Raw genomic sequence first — 21,229 nt, forward strand, 5'->3', positions numbered from 1 at the left:
TCTTAACACATCCAATTCTGATTATGGATTAAATGGTGCCAACTGAACAATCTTAGAAACATTGGTTCAGTGAACTGAGTTTGTCCCAGATGATTTAGAACCTTAACTGCAAATGTATTAGAGAAATATGGTAATAGTTCTTGAGGACTAGTTATTCTTAGAAGAAATCATTCAGTAGTGTTTAATAAAAAGCCCTCAAAATAACTCACTGAAATAGAATACTGTCATCATTCAATGACTGCTGGAAAATAAGGTAAACATGGTGTAACTAAATTTTGTTTATGAAAACATTCAGAAACATTTTTCACAAAAGAGGTTTATATCCTAGAGCTCTTTTTAAACCAAGTTAAAAACAAATTTTTAACTTTATTCTTTGGTTATTAATTATACCTAATAAATGAGTCACTGATACCAATTCACAATAAATTTATTTTACATAAAAGAAAAAGCTTGCCATTAATGAAAAATCCAGTAGAAAACAGTTCTTCTGCTTTAACTTGGGGCTCAAAAGTAGAAGCTACGTATTAGTGAAACCTCAGTAGAAAGAGAATTTTGTAACAAAACATTCTTGGCATGAAAGCTCTAACATAACTTTTGTAATGAAATATTCACCATGCGATTTTATTGGCAGAAAGGCCAGTTTCTGATGGCTGGTATTTTCTTTTCAGTTTTTAAGACATTAACATGAAAGATACTTAAACCTGCTTTATTAGGAGTTAACTGTATATAAATACGGTATCCTTCAATAGTCCACCTATCTAATTGAGCAGTTCTAAGTAGGTAATTGGCACCCTGCCCTTCTGGTTTCCCCTTTCACCCATTAGCCAGTCTGAATCCATTCCAACGACACTGAAAACAGTGATTACCTACAAAATAAAACATTTTCAGTTATTAACTATATTAATAAATAAATACACAGAAAACTAATCAGATTTAATTTGTTTAAATTGTAAATTATTCACTATAAACATTTAAATATTATCATAAACAAACACATCACATTATAAACATTATCATCAATGTGCAAGATAAAGGGTTTTATTAGAGGCAGTTTTAGAAATCTAATTATTTAGCAGTTAAAAGCTTTAAATATTTCTGTGATGTTCTATTTTGTTAAAAAATAGTAGTTAAAAATTTATAAAATGTTAATACAATCATCTGCAATCTATAAAAACATTCATAATAAACTATTTCTAGATAAGTAATGATGAATTTGCATTTTGTTATACTGGAAGGTTAAGTCAAACTATGACACAGTTTTCTTTTTATATCCACATTACTCACCTCATCTGCCAGAAGTGATAATTCAGTACTGTTTGCAGCATCATAATCATAGAGAACCCTGGCCTTCCGGCTGCCACTGCACTCCTTCAGGTCAGTGCGGTTGGAAGGAGAGGTGATTACTAGGCTACTTGTTGAAGTCAAGGCAGAGGAACCAATCACATTTGATGAAGCAGATGGTATAGGTGCCACAGAAGTCTGGTTGTTGTTAGAATGATAACTGGATGGAAAACTGTTGAAAAGAAAATCTCCAATTATGTATACAGGGCCAAAGTTTCTGCATATCACCACTTGGTGGCGGTATTTACCTTCTACCAACCTCCACAGGCTAAAGATTTAAAAGATGTTAATATTTTAATGATGAAGGGTGCTATCTAGATTACCCCTCTTGGGTCAATTACATTAGAGAAAATGCAGGTTATTTTTAAATATAAAATCCTTGAAAATCTGTTTCAAAATCATCTTTACAAATATAAACTTTAGAAGGTTTTTAAAAAAAATCTATTTTTCTCCAGAAAAATGATTCATAATACTTCAATTTTCTACTGTATGTTTTATTAACCTTTTCCTTCCTTTATGAATTTTTAAATTCAAAAACCAATGAAAAACTTACCTAAATGTCAGATACTACCACAGATTAAAGTTTTCAAGCTAATTCTTTGAGAAATATTTGACCAATAACTCTTTTTTCATAAAATAGATTTCCACATTTTCCTGTTTATTCAAATATTTACTGAGTATCTCCTTGTCCAACATCACTAGAACAAGCTGAGATATAAAGATGAAACAATACCATTCTTTTATGGACTGTAGACAGGTGAAGGGATAGACATTCAAATAATATGTTATGACTGATAACATAATGAATACTCAACGGAAGAATAGGGCGGATATCACAAATTCTTGTTTAAGGGGAAAAATAAAAGTTTTATTAGAAATTAATGAAATCTTTTTATCACTGTGCTTACAAATACTTTAAAGATAATTATAATTTTCAGTTTATTTTACGCTTACTGTTTCTCCATAATACTAAACAGAAAAAAAGGTAACATGACTAGCCAATAATCATTCTAATCCAACCACGTCTAAGGTTGAAAACAATCCTATTAAAATTCATTGTTTTTGTTCAGTTGCTAAGTTGTGTCCGACTCTTTGGGACCCCCATGAACTGCATGCAGCATGCACTTCCCTGTCCTTCACTATCTCCCTGAAAGTGAGAGTGAAGTTGCTCAGTTGTGTCCAACTCTTTGCAACCCCATGGACTGTAGCCTACCAGACTCCTTGTTCCATGAGATTTTCCAGGCAAGAATACTAGAGTGGGTTGCCATTTCCTTCTCTTTAGGATTAGTCTGGTTTCATCTCCTTGCCGTCCAAGGGACTTTAAAGCGTCTTTTCCAGCACCACAGTTCAAAAGCATCAACTCTTCAGTGCTCAGTCTTCTTTATGGTCCAGCTCTCACATCCATACATGACTATTAGAAACAGCATAGCTTTGACTATAAGGATCACTGTCAGCAAAGTGATGTCTCTGCTTTTTAATACACTGTCTAGGTTTGTTATAGCTTTTCTTCCACGGAGCACGCATCTTTTAATTTCGTGGCTGCAATCACCATCCACATTGATTCTGGAGCCCAAGAATATGAAATCTGACACAGTTTCTACTTTTTCCTCATCTATTTGCCATGAAGTGATAAGACCAGCTGCCATGATCTTCACTTTTTGAAAGTTGAGTTGTAAGCCAGCTTTTTCACTCTCCCCTTTTACTTTAATCAAGAGGCTCTTTAGTTTCTCTTTACTTTCTGCCATTAAAGTGGTATCACTAGTTAAAATATAAAATGCTTCATTGGTAAAGGTAGGTGAAATTAATCTCTTTATAAAATAGAGTTTCCTTATGACTCCTGTGCCATCTAGAAATCAGTCAGCAAAACCCTTTCTCCTTAACCTCTTCTCTAAACCTTCCTTTTACCTCCTGATGCTGGGTTTATCTCCCACACTCCATGTATCATTGAGCCTAGAGGTGGAAGCTATAGGAGTTGTATGCTCATTTCCATTCCTATATTCTTCTCTGTCACCAAGATTACTCCTACCAAATTTTTAAATTTCATGTTATTCAACTATCAACTATCTCTTGTTGCAATCATCTACAGTTGTCTTATTTTTTTTCATCTTTATCTCTAAATTTTAGTTTCTGGCTCACTGCCAGTATATCTTAATTCTTGGTGATTCTAAGAATTATTTGAACAATTCTTAGATTGTTCAAATAATTGTTAATCTAATTATTTGAACACTTTGGCCTATCAGATCCATGGGCTCTTCTCTCCTAGTGATACTGTGCCTGACCCTAATTCAGACATCCATTACCAATGCCTCATCTAGACTTTATCAATTCCAGAAACTATAACCCTTATAATAATCATATTTTCCAACATTCCATTCTCTGACCATCATCTTTTTCCCTAGTACTCTCATTTCAACAAGCCTATCTCAAGATTCCAAGCTGGAATCAAGATTGCTGGGAGAAATATCAATAACCTCAGATATTTAAATGACACCACCCTTATAGCAGAAAGTAAAGAACTAAAGAGCCTCTTGATGAAAGTAAAAGAGGAGAGTGAAAAAGTTGGCTTAAATCTCAACATTCAGAAAACTAAGATCATGGCATCTGGTCCCATCACTTCATGGCAAATAGATGGGGAAACAGTGGAAACAGTGGCTGACTTTATTTTGGGGGGTTCCAAAATCACTGCAGATGGTGACTGCAGCCATGAAATTAAAAGATGCTTACTCCTTGGAAGGAAAGTTATGACCAACCTAGACAGCATATTAAAAAGCAGAGATATTACTTTGTCAACAAAGGTCCGTCTAGTCAAGGCTACGGTTTTTCTAGTAGTCATGTATGGATGTGAGAGTTGGACTATAAAGAAAGCTGAGTGCCAAAAAATTGATGCTTTTGAACTGTGGTGTTGGAGAAGACTCTTGAGAGTCCCTTGGACTACAAGGAGATCCAACCAGTCCATCCTAAAGGAGATCAGTCCTGGGTGCTCACTGGAAGGACTGATGTTGAAACTGAAACTCCAATACTTTTGTCACCTGATGCGATGAGCTGACTCATTTGAAAAGACACTGATGCTGGGAAAGATTGAAGGCGGGAGGAGAAGGGAACGACAGAGGATGAAATGGTTGGATGGCATCACTGACTTGAGGGACATTAGTTTGGTAAACTCCAGGAGTTGATGATGGACAGGGAGGCCTGGTGTGCTGCAGTCCATGGGGCTGCAAAGAGTCGGACACGACTGAGTGACTGAACTGAACTGATCTCCGGTCTATAATCCTACCATAGACCTACCATCTATTATCCTACCAGCATGCCATTTGTGTCCAAGGTAAATTATCAGAATCACCCCCTTGCATATACCTTCAAATCCTATGTCCTTTACTTCATACTACTCATTTGGTAAAGATCTCCCTAATTATCTATTCAGTATCCATGTATCTATGACATGAAAAAATACAAAATCATAGTCTAGTCTCACACTCAGCAAGTTCAGTAGGAACAAGTGGGTCCACAATGCTGCCTGGCAACTACACTACATTTCTCTAAAATCTATCCACTTAACATTCTCCTGATGACTTTTCATGCCCCTTTATCCATCTGTAAAATTTCAGCAATTCTCCCTTAACCTTTATAATCAGCTGATGTATTGCTTCCTTTTTATCTTAAGAAGAGAAAAAAACAATCAGGAAACTTTCATGCTTTTGGTCATCTTTTCTCCTACTACAGATGAGCTATATCTATGCCCCTAGGATTATTTTAAGGTAAATTTTTCTACCTGGGTATAACAAGGCCTGTCAAGGATATCACACTACCAATTCTTCCCTTTCTTTTCAATATAGTATTTTCTCCATTTAGTGTATCATTCTTATCAGATTATAATCATGCTTTTATTTCTCCTATCTTAAAAAAACAAGACAAAAATGGGCTAGACTCTACTTCCTCCTCTGGCTAGTGCTTCACTTCTCTATTCCTCTTTACAGTAAAACTACTTGAAAGACTTATCTAAACTTACTGTCAACAGTTTCTCTCCTTCCGTTGGCAAACAAGATTTTGCCCACACTGTTCCACTAAAGCTACTCGTCAAGGTCAGCAATGACTTCAATGTTTTAAATACAAAGGTCTACTAACAGCCCTCTTTTCACTTGAACTATCTACAGATCATAGTGAAACACTCCTCTCGTCTTTTACAGCTTAATCCAAGGCCACACATGTGGTTTCTGCACATGCACCTCTGTCCATGGAGATTCTCCAGGCAAGAACACTGGAGTGGATTGCCATGCCTTCCTCCAGAGGATCTTCCCAACCCAGGGATTTAACCCAGATCTCCCACATTGCAGGCAGATTCTTTACCACCTGAGCCACCAGGGAAGCCCATGAGTAATGAAGTAGGTAACCTATCCCTTCTCGAGGGGATCTTTCTGACCCAGGAATCCAACTGGGGTCACCTGCATTGCAGGTGTATTCTTTACCAGCACGCTACCAAGGAAGCCCCTCTCTCTATGTACTCCCTTGGTAATTTCATCTAGTCTCACAGATTTAAATATCCTTGATATACTGACAAATGTCTAATTTATCTAATTCACTCCCTACCAATATCCAGACTTGCATATCCTGAAACTGATTATCTCCACTTGAGTGTTTCATTTCTCAAACTTAACACGTCTAAAATTGGGCTCCTGATACACCTGATGTGCCTTCCCCACACCCAACCTGCTCCTCCTGGGGTGTTCCCCATTTTAATGAACCAAAACTCTAATTCTTTCAGGTGTTCAGGCCAACACCGGCAGTAATTCTTGACACCTCTAGGTCTCATATATAGAACATTTATCAGCAAACCCTTGCTGTTTTTACCTTTAAAAACACACCCAGGGTTTGAGCACTTCTACCATATCTATCTCAATCCTCCCATCCAAGCTTTCATCATCTCCTGATTGGATTATTGACCAAGTTACTGCAATAGGCTCCCAATAGGTCTGTCAGCTCACACTCTTACCCTCTAACATCCTCAACAGGGCAGCAAGAATGATCTTGTTAAAAGCTAAAATCAGATCAGCTTTTAACTCAAAATCCTCCAGACTTTATCTCCAAGTAAAGGTCAAAGTCCACATTGTTTTCCAAAGCCTATATATCCTAGCTCCCTGTTTCCTTGATTAATCTTCAGCTAAGCTCTCTCTTTTGTTACCTGAACATACAGCCATGTTCCTGCTTCTGATTTTTTGTACCTCCTCTCCTGGAGCATCTCTAATAATAATAAAGCCCGTGTGCTTTATTTTCTCACATCTTTCACATCTGTCTTCCCTGACTATGTAAATCTCTACTCCCCTGCTCTATTTTTCTCCAGTGCATTTATCACCTTCTAATATACTATGTAATTGATAAAACATATTGATTTTCTACTCCCCTCTACCCCTAAATAGAATGTAGGTTCCATGAAGGCAGGAATATGATCTATTTTGTTTATACGCTATCCTTGATGTCTAGAACAGTGCTTTTAAAAATTAAAAGCAAATGTTTCTCTGATGGGTAAAAGAGTTCTAATGATAAAAAGAACTAATTTCTAATTCAAGTTTCACTCTGAAGTTAAGAATACATTTCCGAGCATCCCTTCCTCAGTGAATGCAGCCTGTATATACATTTCTGGAGGGGGAAAAAAAGAAGATAAGCTCTCTCAACACAGATGTATTTGTATATCCAGACAGGATTTTTTAAATGTTTAACCATGGAATTTTACTTTTAAACTTACCAGTATAATTAACTTTTGTTTCGCCACTGAGTTCTACTGATGTTAATTTTGGGGAATTAATGTAAAAAGAAAAACAACAAAACACCAAACAGAAAAACCCCGAAAGACCATCTTTACCTGCTAAGAACTTTTACTGCTAAATTAAAACAAAACTCTAGACCTCCTGCCACTGTAGCACAATACGTAAACTTTCCCACTATTAAAAATAAAATATATTTACTAATCTTATAACCAGTTCTTCTGATTCCTCATCTGTATGTGGATAATAATAGTACCTATCTCAGAGCATCAATGACTAGATTTTGTCTGAATGGCTGAGTTCCAAGCATTTGAATGGCTTTAAGGAGAATGCAAGGATGAACGATTTTAACAGCAACCCCTGTGCTGCACTGCCAGAACATCAGGACAATATGAACAGGAGTACTAGGCTCCTTGGGCTTAAATTGGTTTTGTGGAAGTGACTAATTTTGTTCTATGCCTAGTTTTGAAGGATTACTATGCAGAAAGGAAAACCAAAGTGATGAGGGTGTTTAATTTTTTATCTTTATTCCTTGAAATAAATTCTCTTGGTATTCCTCTTTCAAATGTTACATATGACTCCCCTGCTTTCATGGTTCCTCATTATATAAATCTCAAACTCCTCATTACTTAAAGGGCATTCATGAAATGACACTGCTTCATTATTCTAGCCTCATCTCAGTTCAGTTGCTCAGTCATGTCCAACTCTGTGACCCCATGGACTGCAGTGTGCCAGGCTTCCCTGTCCATTACCAACTCCAGGAGTTTACTCAAGCTCATGTCCATCAAGTTGGTGATGCCATCCAACCATCTCATTCACTGTCGTCCCCTTCCCCTACTGCCTTCAATCTTTCTCAGCATCAGGGTCTTTTCAAATGAGTCAGCTCTTCGCATCAGGTGGCCAAAGTATGGGAGTTTCAGCTTCAGCATCAGTCCTTCTAATGAATATTCAGGGCTGATTTCCTTTAGGATGGACTGATTGGATCTCCTTGTAGTCCAAGGGACTCTCAAGAGACTTCTCTAATACCACAGTTCAAAAGCATCAATTCTTAGCTGTTCAGCTTTCTTTATAGTCCAACTCTCACATCCATATATGACTACTGGAAAAACCATTGCTTTGACTAGACAGACTTTTGTTGGCAAAGTAATGTCTCTGCTTTTTAATATGCTGTCTAGGTTGGTTATAGCTTTTCTTCCAAGGAGGAAGTGTCTTTTAATTTCATGGCTGCAGTCACCAGTATCATCTTTTAGGATTTGAAATAGCTCAACTGGAATTCCATCACCTCCACTAGCTTTCCTCGTAGTGGTGCTTCCTAAGGCCCACTTGACATTCCAGGATGCCTGGCTCTAGGTGAGTGATCACACCATCATGGTTATGTGGGTCATTAAGATCTTTTTTCTGTAGCTCTTCTGTGTATTCTTGCCACCTCTTCTTAATATCTTCTATTTCTGTTAGGTCCATACCATTTCCGTCGAGACCACCTTTGCGTGAAATGTTCCCTTGGCATCTCTAATTTTCTTGAAGAGATCTCTAGTCTTTCCAATTCTATTGTTTTCCTCTATTTCTTTGCACTGATCACGGAAGAAGGCTTTCTTGTCTCTCCTTGCTTTTCTCTGGAACTCTGCATTCAAATGGGTATATCTTTCCTTTTCTTCTTTGCTTTTTGCTTCTTTTCACAGCTATTTGTAAGGCCTCTTCAGGCAGCCATTTGGCCTTTTTACATTTTTTTCTTGGGGATGGTCTTGATCCCTGTCTCCTGTACAATGTCACAAACCTCCATCCATAGTTCATCAGGCTGTCTATCAGATCTAATCCCTTGAGTCTATTTCTCACTTCCACTGTATAGTCATAAGGGATTTGATTTCGGTCATACCTGAATGATCTAGTGGTTTTCCCACTTTTTTCAACTGAAGTCTGAATTTGGCAATAAGGAGTTCATGATCTGAGCCATAGTCAGCTCCCAGTCTTGTTTTTGCTGACTGTACAGACCTTCTCTATCTTCGGCGGCAAAGAATATAATCAATCTGATTTCAATATTGACCATCTGGTGTTGTCCGTGTGGAGTCATCTTTGCGTTGTTGGAAGAGGGTACTTGCTATGACCAGTGCATTCTCTTGGCAAAAGTCTTGTTAGCCTTTGCCCTGCTTCATTTTGTACACCAAGGCCAAATTTGTTACTCCTGGAATCTTTTTTTTTTTTAAGTAAACGATCTTAAACTATTATTGTCTTCATAATAAAACAAAATATGAAGCTCAAAATTGGATCACTTGGCCCTTTCTCTTCTTATTGCCTCCCAACTCAAAATGTTTGCATCTCTTAATAGCCAGCATTCTATTCGATCTACAGTTGGGCTCAACACATTCAAGCCTCAGTACAATCTTCTTTGTAGTTTTAGCCTTTTTCCGGAAAATCAGCTTAGTCTGCCCACCACAGCCACTCTGCTTCCTGTCATAATGCCGCTTTCCCTGGGCATATAAAGGATCCGTGCCCTTCTTGTACTGTGTCACTTTGTGGGGCTGGTGCTTCCCACACTTCTTACAGAAAGTCCAGCGGGTTTTTGGCACGTTCACCACGTTTGCAAGAGCGATAACAGCACAAAAAGCCTCCTGGAATCTCTTAACTTCCTACTTTTGCATTTATTTCAGTCCCCTATAATGAAAAGGACACCTTTTTTGGGTGTTAGTTCTAGAAGGTTTTGTGGTCTTCATAGAACCATCCAACTTTAGCTTCTTCAGCATTATTGGTTGTGGCATAGACTTGGATTACTGTGATACTGAATGGTTTGCCTTGGAAACGAACAGAGATCATTCTGTCGTTTTTCAGATTGCATCCAAGTACTGCATTTCGGACTCTTTTGTTGACTATGAGGGCTACGCCATTTCTTCGAAGGATTTTCTTTACTTACAGTAGTGGATATAATGGTCATCTCAGTTCAATCACCCATTCCAGTCCATTTTAGTTCACAGATTCTTAAAATGTTGGTGTTCACTCTTGCCAGTTTCTGTCTGACCATGTCTAATTTACCTTAATTCATGGACCTAACATTCCAGGTTCCTGTGTGATACTGTTCTTTACAGCATCAGTCTTTACTTCCATCACCAGTCATATCCACAACTGGGTGGTGTTTTTGGTTTGGCTCCTTCTCCTCATTCTTTCTGGAGTTATTCTCTGTTCTCCAGTAGCATAGTGGGCACCTACTGAGCTGGGGAGTTCATCTTTCATGTCCTATCTTTTTGCTTCTTCACACTGTTCATGGGGTTCTCAAGGCAAGAACACTGAAGTGGCTTGCCATTTCCTTCTCCAGTGGACCATGTTTTGTCAGCCTCATCTACTAACCCATTTTTTTTTTTTAAGGCTTCTTGATTTTTTTTATTACTAAAAAAAAGCTTCATTTTTAAATTTAACTTTCTGACTGTGCTTTCAACACTTTCACAACGATTTTCTGCTCAATAAGAACAGTGTGCTTGATTCTGTCATGGACACATATAACATACACGGAACCACCATAAGCCCAGCTGATAAATTGCTTCATTTTAGACAACCTGATAAGAACTTTAGGTCACAGCGAATTCCTTGAAGTTGGCCTGGGCATATTCCACATGTAGATTCTGCTGCTTTCCCAACCTTCTTAGTATAAATGATTCTATTACCAGGGATTTGGGACAGCCTGGTTTTGTTAGAGGTGTACTGTAGGACAGCCTACAATGGTTATGTCAAATGCTAGCCCATTCTCAGTGCCTCTGGATACTGCCCCTGGAAGAGCGCCTATACCATTGTTAACCTGAACACTGTGATCCAACCAGAATGAACTACTGTCAGTTCCCCGAGCCTGCCACACTCTCCTTCCTCTGGCTCTTTCACATACATATTCCCCCTTGGCCTAGGATATTCTTCCCTGCCCTTTTCTTCATCTAGATTATTCCTACTAAAATACTTTTATCTGTGAATCTTTGCTAGACTCATTTGAGTTACAGTTAGATGTCCCTTTACAGTAATCTGAACTTCTCTATCTTTCCACTTATCACATGGCCTATCCACCTATGGCCTATATACTTCTACCTAGACTTCGTTTGTTTTGAGACCAGAGACGACGTCTGTCCTGAATACCATTTTATTTTCAGTGTCACCTTATAATGTGAGTTCCATAAACATAAGCAATTTCACCTGTTTTGTTTGCTGATATAATCCTAGAGTACAGAACAGTGCTTGGATATGACAGGTGTTCCATAAATGTTTAATAAATGATTGGGCTATGTGCTTTACATATGTGCTATAAAGAATAATACCACACTGAATGATATCAATGGGTGTGAAGTCTTATAGAACACTCTAAAATTTTTTCTTTTTAAATGGTGAACAAGTAATGAAATATAAATTAGTTTATCTCTAAGGGCAACTAAAAATCAATAATTTTATTTTCCTCAACTACCTCCAAAGATATACAAGAGAAAAGTGAACTTCAAATGCTTTTAAGCTCTCTTTACATAGCAATAAAAATGTATTCCTCTTAAATTATCTTCTCATTCCTGTTAATATTCTTCTGTGCCAAAAGAGTTCAAAACGTTTTTATTTCAGAAGTATGATAAACATTTCCCTTAAAAAAAATCTGATTTTAAGTAAGCTAATAAAAGCGTTTAATTCTATTTTCACCTCTATTATTAGTTCAAAAGAAAAAAAAATCCAAATTTCCTCTCTTATCAGGAGTTTCATGTATGAAAAGGAAATTACCACCTTCCCAGTTGTTTTTGAAGGTCTAACATGTATTGGTAACACTGTGCGTAGTAAGTCATCTGGGCTTCTACAAAGTCATTCAGACAGCGAAGGTGATGGGCCTGTAAAGAAAAGTTACAGTCACTTCTTAGCTCTAAAATCTACTTAACGTGGCAAATGCTAAGGGGAGACAGAATACAACACTGTACTCAGGGTGAATCATCACTATCTAATATTTTACTACAATATGTAATAACAAACTGTTTAGCCAAAAAAAAATAAAAAACAAATGGATTTGATGATGGTGAGAAAACTAGGTGATAAGTTGTAAAAAAATTTTTAAATATTTCTTCATATATCTTGAAAAATGCTACAATTTAAATATCTTGATAAATGACTGAAAAGGAAGTTCAGTTTCTATTCCAAGAATTTCCCTAAGACTATCAAAGCCTTTTGTTCCAAATCAATTTCTAAGGAATGAACACTCACGTGTGTACTGCTGATTCCCTCCAGCAGAAGTCTGGTAATCTCTGCCTGACGATCAAATTCACTTTGAGTTATTCTTAATTCCTGTTCAGACTTAAATTGTAACACAGTTTTAGAATCTCATTAGAAGGCTTAGTCCATGCTATGCACACTCATTTAGACAGTTAAAAATCCCCCAAACAAACCCCAAAGTCTGGCAATTCCCTGATTCTACTTTGTAGCTAAACTGGTCCCTGGTTTCTAGACCTTATTTCTTCTATATTACTTAATCTAGATAGAACTGATTCCTTACTGGTACTTAACTCAAAAGAATCAATGTCAAAGGTTAATGACATAAACATAAAAGCCTAGGAAAACTATGGGACAGTCAATATATTTTCAAGCATTTTCTAGTATAAACTTTGGTAAATTTTAATGTTTTATGAAACCTTAAGATTACCAGTTAACATGTATAAAATATTTCAAAAAATTCTGTTACTACTATAGTTACTTGACTTTGAAGTTAAATATAGGTTTCATCCTCAAATGAAAAAACTTCAGGATGAAGTGAGGATTTTAACTTCTTTTGTTTAGTTATCAAGCATATACTTGATTCTAGGGACATAGTTCTAAGGTTCCTTCAAAGGATTCTTTGTCCTACATAAATGTCTTCTACGGTTTTCTTTCCAAACTTTGCATAAAATATGTTTTAAGCAGAAATATTATCTATAAGATACACTAGGATTTTTTTTGCAAGTTATGAGTGACCTTTAATCAACAGTGTGCTAGTAACTGGCTCTTTACTGGTTGGGGCGGGTGGGTGAAGCGGGGGGGGGGCGGGAAGGGAGGGAAGATTCTCTAATGTGCCGAGTTTCAATGGTATATATACTTCCACCACTGCTAATGTCAAGCTACCAAGATGAAGTAAATGACCTCAGAGCTAGAGAGAGATGTATACAACAGCATACCATTACCAGCTTTAACTATCTGATACAGGTTTAGGACTGGGACAAAACAAGTCACTTAAAAAAATGAAATCTAAAAATAGTAAGTACTGGTAAAAAAAAAATCCTCACAAATCTTTAGTCAGAGTTGGTCGGTAATGAGAATGAAGAGGTAAAAATAAAATCTCATAGATCACTCAAAATAGCTTATTCCCCATGGGGAATTAGCATTGGTGATAATATCATTATAATATTTTCTACTACCTCTCCAGGATAAATTGCTTACTCCCCCAACCAAAGAATTACAGTATTTCCAAGACTGTAGTAAGTATTAAAAACATGGTGCAACTCTGTCCCTTTCACACCCTCTCCTTTACCCTCTATGGTGGCAATACTTAACCCAGTGAAGCAGTCAACAATGAAGCAGCTGCAAAAGAGACGGCAGTTGCTGTAATCATTCTTATCCCCTTGCCAAAAGACATGGCAGAGAGGACTAAGACTTGACCACTACAGGAGACTTACGGAAATAAGCTTGAATTACTCAGTAAGTTGAGTTAAAATTAAATTTACTTGACCAAAACCAGAATACATGGTACTCTGATAATAGGGCTGAAGTAATAAGTTTCCAGTATGTAGCAGAAAAATGTCACAGGAGAATAAAATAGTCAATGTTCTTCCTAAAAGAAGTGTTAAGGAAAACCAATTACTTCAGTGTTACATTTGCACCATTTACTTTTCTACTTGGTCGAGAGGTTTTGACAGATAGAACCAAGGCACTTCAGAAATAAATGAGGCTTATTCCACATAGATTTGACTGTGAAAATACAATCTGACAGCCTTTAGTAGAAATGGCAGGAAAGTCTGCTAAATGGTAATGCTTCTGTACAAGGTGTAAATAAGTAAGCTAGGTAGCAGGTTAAAAGTGACTAGGAAGCTTGAATCTGAAATGGAAATGCTTTAAAGCTACAAACACTGAATAAAAAATATAAAATGATCTTAGGAAGGATAAAGAATCAGTCTCCTATGTTTTAACAAAATTTAATTATTTGTGAATAAAGCACCATATTATAAAGCCTAGGAAGTCATTCTTCTGTGCAATCTAGGCTTTATATTTTAGAAAAGGTAAACGACAGGAAGGAAACAAATCGTGTTTCTTGAACAAGTTGCAGTGTGTGTTTGGGGTAGCTGCAAACAGTCTAATGTCTCAAACCATTTCTACTTCTGACACATGTAATTGATTATAATAATTAGAGAGGGTGACGTAACTGAAATTAGGTTCAGCACAAATAATTTACTTAGGAAGAAAGTAATCCATATGAGAAAGAGAGAGAAAAAGGGTTTACAGAAAGACAGTGAGCTAAGAGTTTTTATTCTGTCCTCCAGAGGATCTCATTCTCCAACTTAATTTTATAATTAGGATAGAGTTCTAGGGAAAAGATCTTCTACTGCTTAGAATTACTGTTACTGGACTAACTGATCTAAAGCATAGCTTGGGTTAGAGAAGAAGAGTTCTTTTAGGATGTAAATTGGAAATAGGGCAAGAATGTGTTGGTTTGTTACATCAGGACTGGGTTACTTATTTTAAGCCAGAAATTCTGGTCAAGCTTCTAAGGCTATGAAGATTTGCTATGATTTGCTATGAAATCTTGATCAGTGTTATTTACTTTTCCTAGGGGCTTAAACCTTAACATATTCCAGGAATATGAAGTTTTAAAATTACACATTTTTAAATTATAAAAATGACAGAAGTGAAAATATTTTTCAAAATCCATTTTGATGTAATTTTAAACTTTTTAAACATATACAAGCATAATAATGTAAATACGTGTTTCATGAGTTTCCTGATATCATATCAACGATTTCCCAAATTTGTAGAGACTGCAAGATCAAATCTGCAAAAATTTTTTGATGTACCTGTATGTTAACCAAAGTGGAAGAGACCCTTTCTTGACCAAACTACTTTCTCTTCCATGTTATTCTGTCCTCTTTTCATGCTAGAGGTTTAGGAAGAGATCAGAGGCCAGGGTGTAACCATAACTAAGCTGATGAATGGATTCCATGAAAGGGAGTGAGGGTATGGGCGTTAGTCAAGAATTTCACATTGGATTTCCAAGTCATGCTCCATAACCTATCCCTGAAACAAGACTGCATAGTCAGCAATCCCATAAAGTCAGAAAATAAGTTTAAGTTTATAAAATTATTTAATAGTCAGGGGCCCAATTAACACCTGGGCTCTATCCCCAGGACTGTCCTCATCTCAAGGTCAGATTCTAAACATGAGAAGTAAATGAAAAATGCTTCTGAAGACCTCAAATCGCACTTGAAATAAATCTGCACTAGTCATAATTTTATTTCTTAAACTTGCTTATTTGCTTTCCTAACCAAGAGAAGATTAGAAATGGTAGCAGAAGTAGAGAGACGGGCAGTAATGGTGATATGGACAGTGTCTAAAAGTGACCGTCTGACAATGAGGGAGGAGACAACATACTTTAAAAACAAAGAATCCAACTGTTGCACAGTACATAAAGCATGTTCATAATAAGCCTAACTGTAAGCAAAGTTAAATATGTTATCCTGTATTTAACTTTTTATAAATATTTTCAACTCGAATGACAGAAAAATTAGCATAGGAGCTAGAGAAAACAAGCTTCAGTTACCTTGAAAATTCGTTTGTGTGACATGATATATTCACTTCTCTGAAGATACATAGTGTTAACTATAATTCATATAATTATCGTATGAATAAACCAAGTATTTAAGAACTGTCTTCTGGTAAGGCACTGTAAGGATTACGCTTAATATAACAGATAACTGATATTTATCAGAGTGTGTACAAACAACATCTCTGAATCACTGTTCTACTACTCTGTGGAACTACTACTAGCCAAACAGATCTGAGCTTTTCATAATAATTTTCAGATTTTATAAGACATACTAACAAAGACTGTGATTGGCCCCATAGTTGTTGCCCAATACAGATTTACTGAATGAATGACATTTAAATTCTTGTTTCATAATTCTGTAGTTTAATAATTTACTTACTTTTGTCACTTCCTCTGCCCAAATCTAGCCAGCATTAAAAATTAGAGAAAAATATAGAGCATGAAAGAAAGTTGGAATTTAACATTTTCTACAGCTTAGTATAGAAAAATGTAAATATTTTAATTCAAATGGCATACTTCTTCCAGAGTCACATTAACAGATTAAACAGTAATAGTTAAATCAATAAAGCTTAATATACTGTGAAAGTATGCCTTCATATGTATTAATATTACTGATGTTTGAGTCTTATACTAATTCTAAATTAATAACAGGTTTCCAAAACTGGGAATACTTAACACCTCTCAGTTCTAGTATTCTCATCAGTAAAATGAGACATTTAGAGTATATGATTTCTAATTTCTCATTTAGGTTCAAAATTCTGCAATTTTAGGAAGTTAAAATAAAGCAAGGATAAATGAACACAAAATGTTGATAGAGCCATGAGAGGAGGCAAAATAAACTTGAGAAATGATGAACTTAAAGTTACCAGAGTTAAATACATCTCATAAGCAGATGACAAAAGTAGTAAAACAAATGCCTAATAAATGAAACAAAGTCTTGATAACTGTTTAGCATGATTTAAAATGACATATATACTAAACTACCAATGAGTGAAACAGTCTCATACTTCTCATTTACCTACATATAAATAGGACAATGGAAATAAATGAATGCATTCTCTTGCTATCTAACGAAAGCCCTAATTTAGCCAGGGCTTCAATAATTGCAGTAGTTTAAAAAACAAATGCATTTTACATATTCTGTATAATAATCTTTTCTATTACATGTTTTCCCCCTCCTTTTAGTACAGTGCTAATGAAATAAAAATAGTCAATTGATTTAACAAATAAAAACTGCCTATTATTAACTACTTAACAGTGGATTCCATCTACTTCTATGGTAGTAATACACCCAGGAGTATTATGACAAACACTGTACCTATAAATCTTTTCTGGCTAACATTTATGAGTTTTGGGACAATGTTTAGATTTTACTAATTTCTATCTTGCTAAAAAATTAAATATGCTTAACACCTCAAAAATTTCCTCAAATCAAGCTCAATAAAATATATAGGATACTACAGAATAATTCTCTGTATCGTTCCAATTTTAGTATATGTGCTGCCGAAGCGAGCACAGAATAATTCTCATTACTAATTCAAAGCTATCACTATTCAGCAACTCTCCTAAGTGAATTAACACATGGCTCAGTGGTAAAGAATCTTCCTGCAATGCAGGAGCTGCAGGAGACATGCGTTTGATCCTGGGGTCAGAAAGATCCCCTGGAGGAGGAAATGGCAACCCACCACTCCGGTATTCTTGCCTGGAGAATCCCATGGATAGCAGGCTACAGTCCATGGAGTCACAGAGAGTTAGACACGACTGAAGTGACTGAGCTTGCTTGCACAGTCCTCAACACTACAGAAGTACCTAAACTACTAGGATTTGTCTTGGCCTGGAATTACAAAGAAGAAATTAATTCTATGTTGAGTTTGGGTGAAAATTAAAGTAAACACTGAAGGTACTGTGAAGCAAAGTAAATTTGTATACCTTATACTTTTCTCTAAGTTAAGTAAATTTTGTTAATTTTCTTTGTCAATTAATATCTTTGAATAACTATGTCAGTCAACATAAAAAATTAACATCTTTTATTGTGTATAAAAGGCAATATATATTTATGTATAAATTCAGACTCTTAAGATTTGAATTTGGTGGAGTGGAATTTGTCAACTAGAACACATAATTTTTGTTCTTCAAGTTCCAGTATTACTTCAGCTAGCATTCTTTGTAATTTTTGTTAGACTAATGAATGCATAGCTTCAACTACTTTGGCCTTTTACATGTAGATAATAGCAAGAGAAGGCACTTTATTCAAGATGTAGAAAACACAGTAGGCCAACAAACCTTCAGCCATTTTACATGCAGGAGGTTGAGCATGTAAGAGAAATTTACCATAACGTTATCTCCTTCAAGGCGTGCTGAGTTTAGTTGCTTAAGTGCATAGGTAAGAGACAAAGAACACATTATACCAATGAACAAAGTGAAACAAAGTTACTTCTGCACAACACACAAACAAGTATTAAGAGCTGATAAAATGGCCTTCTACTTAAAAAAAAATTCAACTAAGTAAACTTTGTTTGTCAATTAATATCTTTTAGTATCTATGTCAATTAACATAAAATTAACATCTTTTATTGTGTAATAAAAGGTACTATATATTTATGTATAAATTCAGACTCTAAAATCTGAATTTGGTATAGCTGGATTTGGCAATTAGAACACATACTTTCATATTATGATAGTTATTCAATTTTTTTCAAAAGATTCAAGTTTTCAAAGATAAAAAAACATGGTTGATGCTTGATTTTAAATTGGAATTATTTGGGGAAGATGCATTACTTTAAAAACTGCCACAATCACCTAAATTTTTATCGAATTTTCACCTATGCAAGTCCTTCTGCCTACCCACAATTTCCCTATTCAAAGATCATTTCTATTTTATTAGTGTATGATGCCTTCAACCACGTTCTCTTTCAATCAGCCTCAGCCAGGTCTTGGCATACCCTGAAGAAATATGAAAGGCAAGTCAATCCTTGTATTTTTAATAAACTTTAAATTCTAATATGTATACATTAAAGTTAGGATTATATGATGGTTCTATAAATTCACTTGGTTTTTACATTAAAGGCACATACTGCTGTAAATTGTGGAATTGATGCTTTTCAACTGTGGTGTTGGAGAAGACTCTTGAGAGTCCCTTAGACTTCAAGCAGATCAAACCAGTCAATCCTAAAGGAAATCAGCCCTGAATGTTCATGGGAAGGACTGATGCTGAAGTTGAAGCTTCACTACTTTGGTCACCTGATGTGAAGAACTGATTCATTGGAAAAGACCCTGATGCTGGTAAGACTGAAGGAGGGAGGAGAAGGGGATGACAGAGGATGAGACGGTTGGATGGCATCAGACTTGATGGTCATGAGTTCGAGCAAGCTCCGGGAGTTGGTGATGGACAGGGAAGCCTGGTGTGCTGCAGTCCATGGGATCGCAAAGAGTTGAACACAACTGAGCGACTGAAGTGAACTGGACTGCTGTGGAAATGATTAGATGGACAGAGGGACATATTCACTATATTGTTAGTGATAATGTATTTTCCATCATGTTTGGATACCTGAAAGCAGCAGACGTCTAAACCTCTCAGTATCAGAGAGCTTTGAAACCAGGTGATTTTTTTCTTTCCATTAACAACACTCTAAAATGATTTTTTAAAAAGCTTATGCAGACTAAAATTAGGTTAATAATGTCAGTGCCTTATAACTTAGATGCAGAAATTATTTGTTTTTGCTCCTCTGTTATAAAGTTTATACTATTTTCAAAGCTATACTTTTGTTCACTGTAAAACATTCAGGGAGGTTTTCTCTTTTCTGCTCATTGGTATATTTTTGAGAAACGTCTTTGATATTGCTTTACCATTCTTCAACATATTAACTAATAAAACAGGTTAGTATAGTCACAATATTGAATACAGGCATTAAATATTTTACTGGTAAGGCTAAATCACCAAAAAATTCAATCTACTATGCTAGATTGTAAACTGAGGGCAGCAGAGATTTTGCACTATTTATATACTAACTCCTTCTCAGCAAAGCAACTTGTACAAAATTAGCATTCAGTAAATTTAGAATTTAAAAACAGGTCACAAGAAACTAGGAAACAAATTTTTTAAAAAGTACTGATATGCACAGGTCTCAAACCTTACTTACAGAGAAACTGATCACAAAACAATCTGAGGAAATTTATACAAGGAAGTAAAATCAAAGAAAGTCTGAGGTTAGAGTAACCTCCTTAGCCACCAACTAGGAAGCACGAAATGTGTCAAAGAAGGAAAAGAAAGAAAAAAAGCAAAACAAACTCCTAGTGGTTTCAATTTTTCTCTATTCTTCAAGAAAGGGAAGAGAAACACAGGGAAAGGAAAAAAAAAGATCACAAAATACAGGTGTGCCTCAAGGCTTTATGTGATAACAAACTAAGAGGACTTTTCCTTTCTGAAGTATTTCAGACTTACTGCTAATAAAGTTTGAAGAAAAGCAAGTTAGTTATCTAGAGAGAAAGAATACAACTAAAATCAGGAAATGGGAATTTTCATCTAAACTAATAATTTTAATATTGAGCTACAGTTAAATTTTGTTTCATGCATTATATAAATTCTAGAAAAGCTGTGTACAAACTAAATTGTTGAAAAAGTCATTTGTATAATCTTATTTTTAAATGCAAATTCTCCGAAAAAATTTTGTTCTCAACAATACAATGCACAGAGATATTGTCAGCATCTTTTCTGGATATATCAAAAGGAAACATACATTTTAATAACAGTGGTAAAATAATTTAGAATAATCATAGGACCTTGTGTACTATTAAAACAATGAACTTTCTGGAACTTTTCCAAGTAAAAAGTAGACTATTGTTATCTTGTAATGGTGCTTGTTAAAGAAAGTTTTGTGCTGACATTTGACAATAGTTACTCCATCATCACTAGGCACATAAAGGCATTTCAAATAAAGATATTCTGTTCAAACATTTCATCCCAAATAAACCTTATTTAACATTTTTTTCTGATTATGAAATTAGTATCTTAAAAAACACTTCATATTTTACTATATAAGTTTATTATTAGCAACTTTAGAGAGGAATATCCTATTTTAGAGTCTCTTGCCATCTCTGGCATTTAGTTTTAAAGTTCTGATTCTGCAAAAAGCCTGTTCAGGGAAGTTAGGCTATTCTTTATGATGAGGTCATGTAAATTCTGAGGTGAACTAGACAGTGATTTTGAAATTAATGTCTTGTCAAAGATAGTTCTCCAGCAGTAGCTAATTAAGAATCTTTAAAGGGCAACTGTCTAGAAGAAAATAATTTATTCTGCTCATACAAACTGTTGGGGTAAATTTTGTAAAACATCACTCTCCAACACCAAGTC

At 35.6% G+C, this 21,229-nt stretch overlaps 2 protein-coding genes across 2 annotated transcripts in view; both read right to left on the bottom strand.

Moving 5' to 3' along the window:
• Positions 1-409: 409 nt before the first annotated feature.
• The window catches only part of SH3GLB1 (SH3 domain containing GRB2 like, endophilin B1), a 38,441-nt gene continuing 17,621 nt past the window's right edge, over positions 410-21,229 (bottom strand). The window contains exons 6-9 of the mRNA XM_065909764.1: positions 12,297-12,386; positions 11,829-11,929; positions 1,285-1,513; positions 410-866 (exon numbers count right to left, since the gene is read on the bottom strand). Of these exons, the coding sequence (XP_065765836.1) occupies positions 759-866; positions 1,285-1,513; positions 11,829-11,929; positions 12,297-12,386 (528 nt within the window). The 3' untranslated portion in view covers positions 410-758. The remainder of the gene's footprint in view (positions 867-1,284; positions 1,514-11,828; positions 11,930-12,296; positions 12,387-21,229) is intronic.
• LOC136150178 (large ribosomal subunit protein eL42-like) lies at positions 1,520-10,964 on the bottom strand. The gene is made up of 2 exons (XM_065910932.1): positions 10,869-10,964; positions 1,520-9,721 (listed from the first exon to the last, which is right to left on the bottom strand). The coding sequence occupies exons 1-2, from the start codon at positions 10,962-10,964 to the stop codon at positions 9,350-9,352; spliced, it is 468 nt and encodes a 155-aa protein (XP_065767004.1). The 3' UTR covers positions 1,520-9,349.

Source organism: Muntiacus reevesi, chromosome 1 (assembly GCF_963930625.1).
Source record: "Muntiacus reevesi chromosome 1, mMunRee1.1, whole genome shotgun sequence".
Classification (NCBI taxonomy): Eukaryota; Metazoa; Chordata; class Mammalia; order Artiodactyla; family Cervidae; genus Muntiacus; species Muntiacus reevesi.

Coding starts and splice junctions, on each gene's coding strand:
- LOC136150178 (XM_065910932.1), bottom strand. CDS start 10,964: ATGTATGTGAAAGAGCCAGAGGAAGGAGAGTGTGGCAGGCTCGGGGAA. Junction 9,722..10,868: donor CAGTGTTCAGGTTAACAATG/GTATAGGCGCTC, acceptor ATGCAAAAGTAG/GAAGTTAAGAGATTCCAGGA.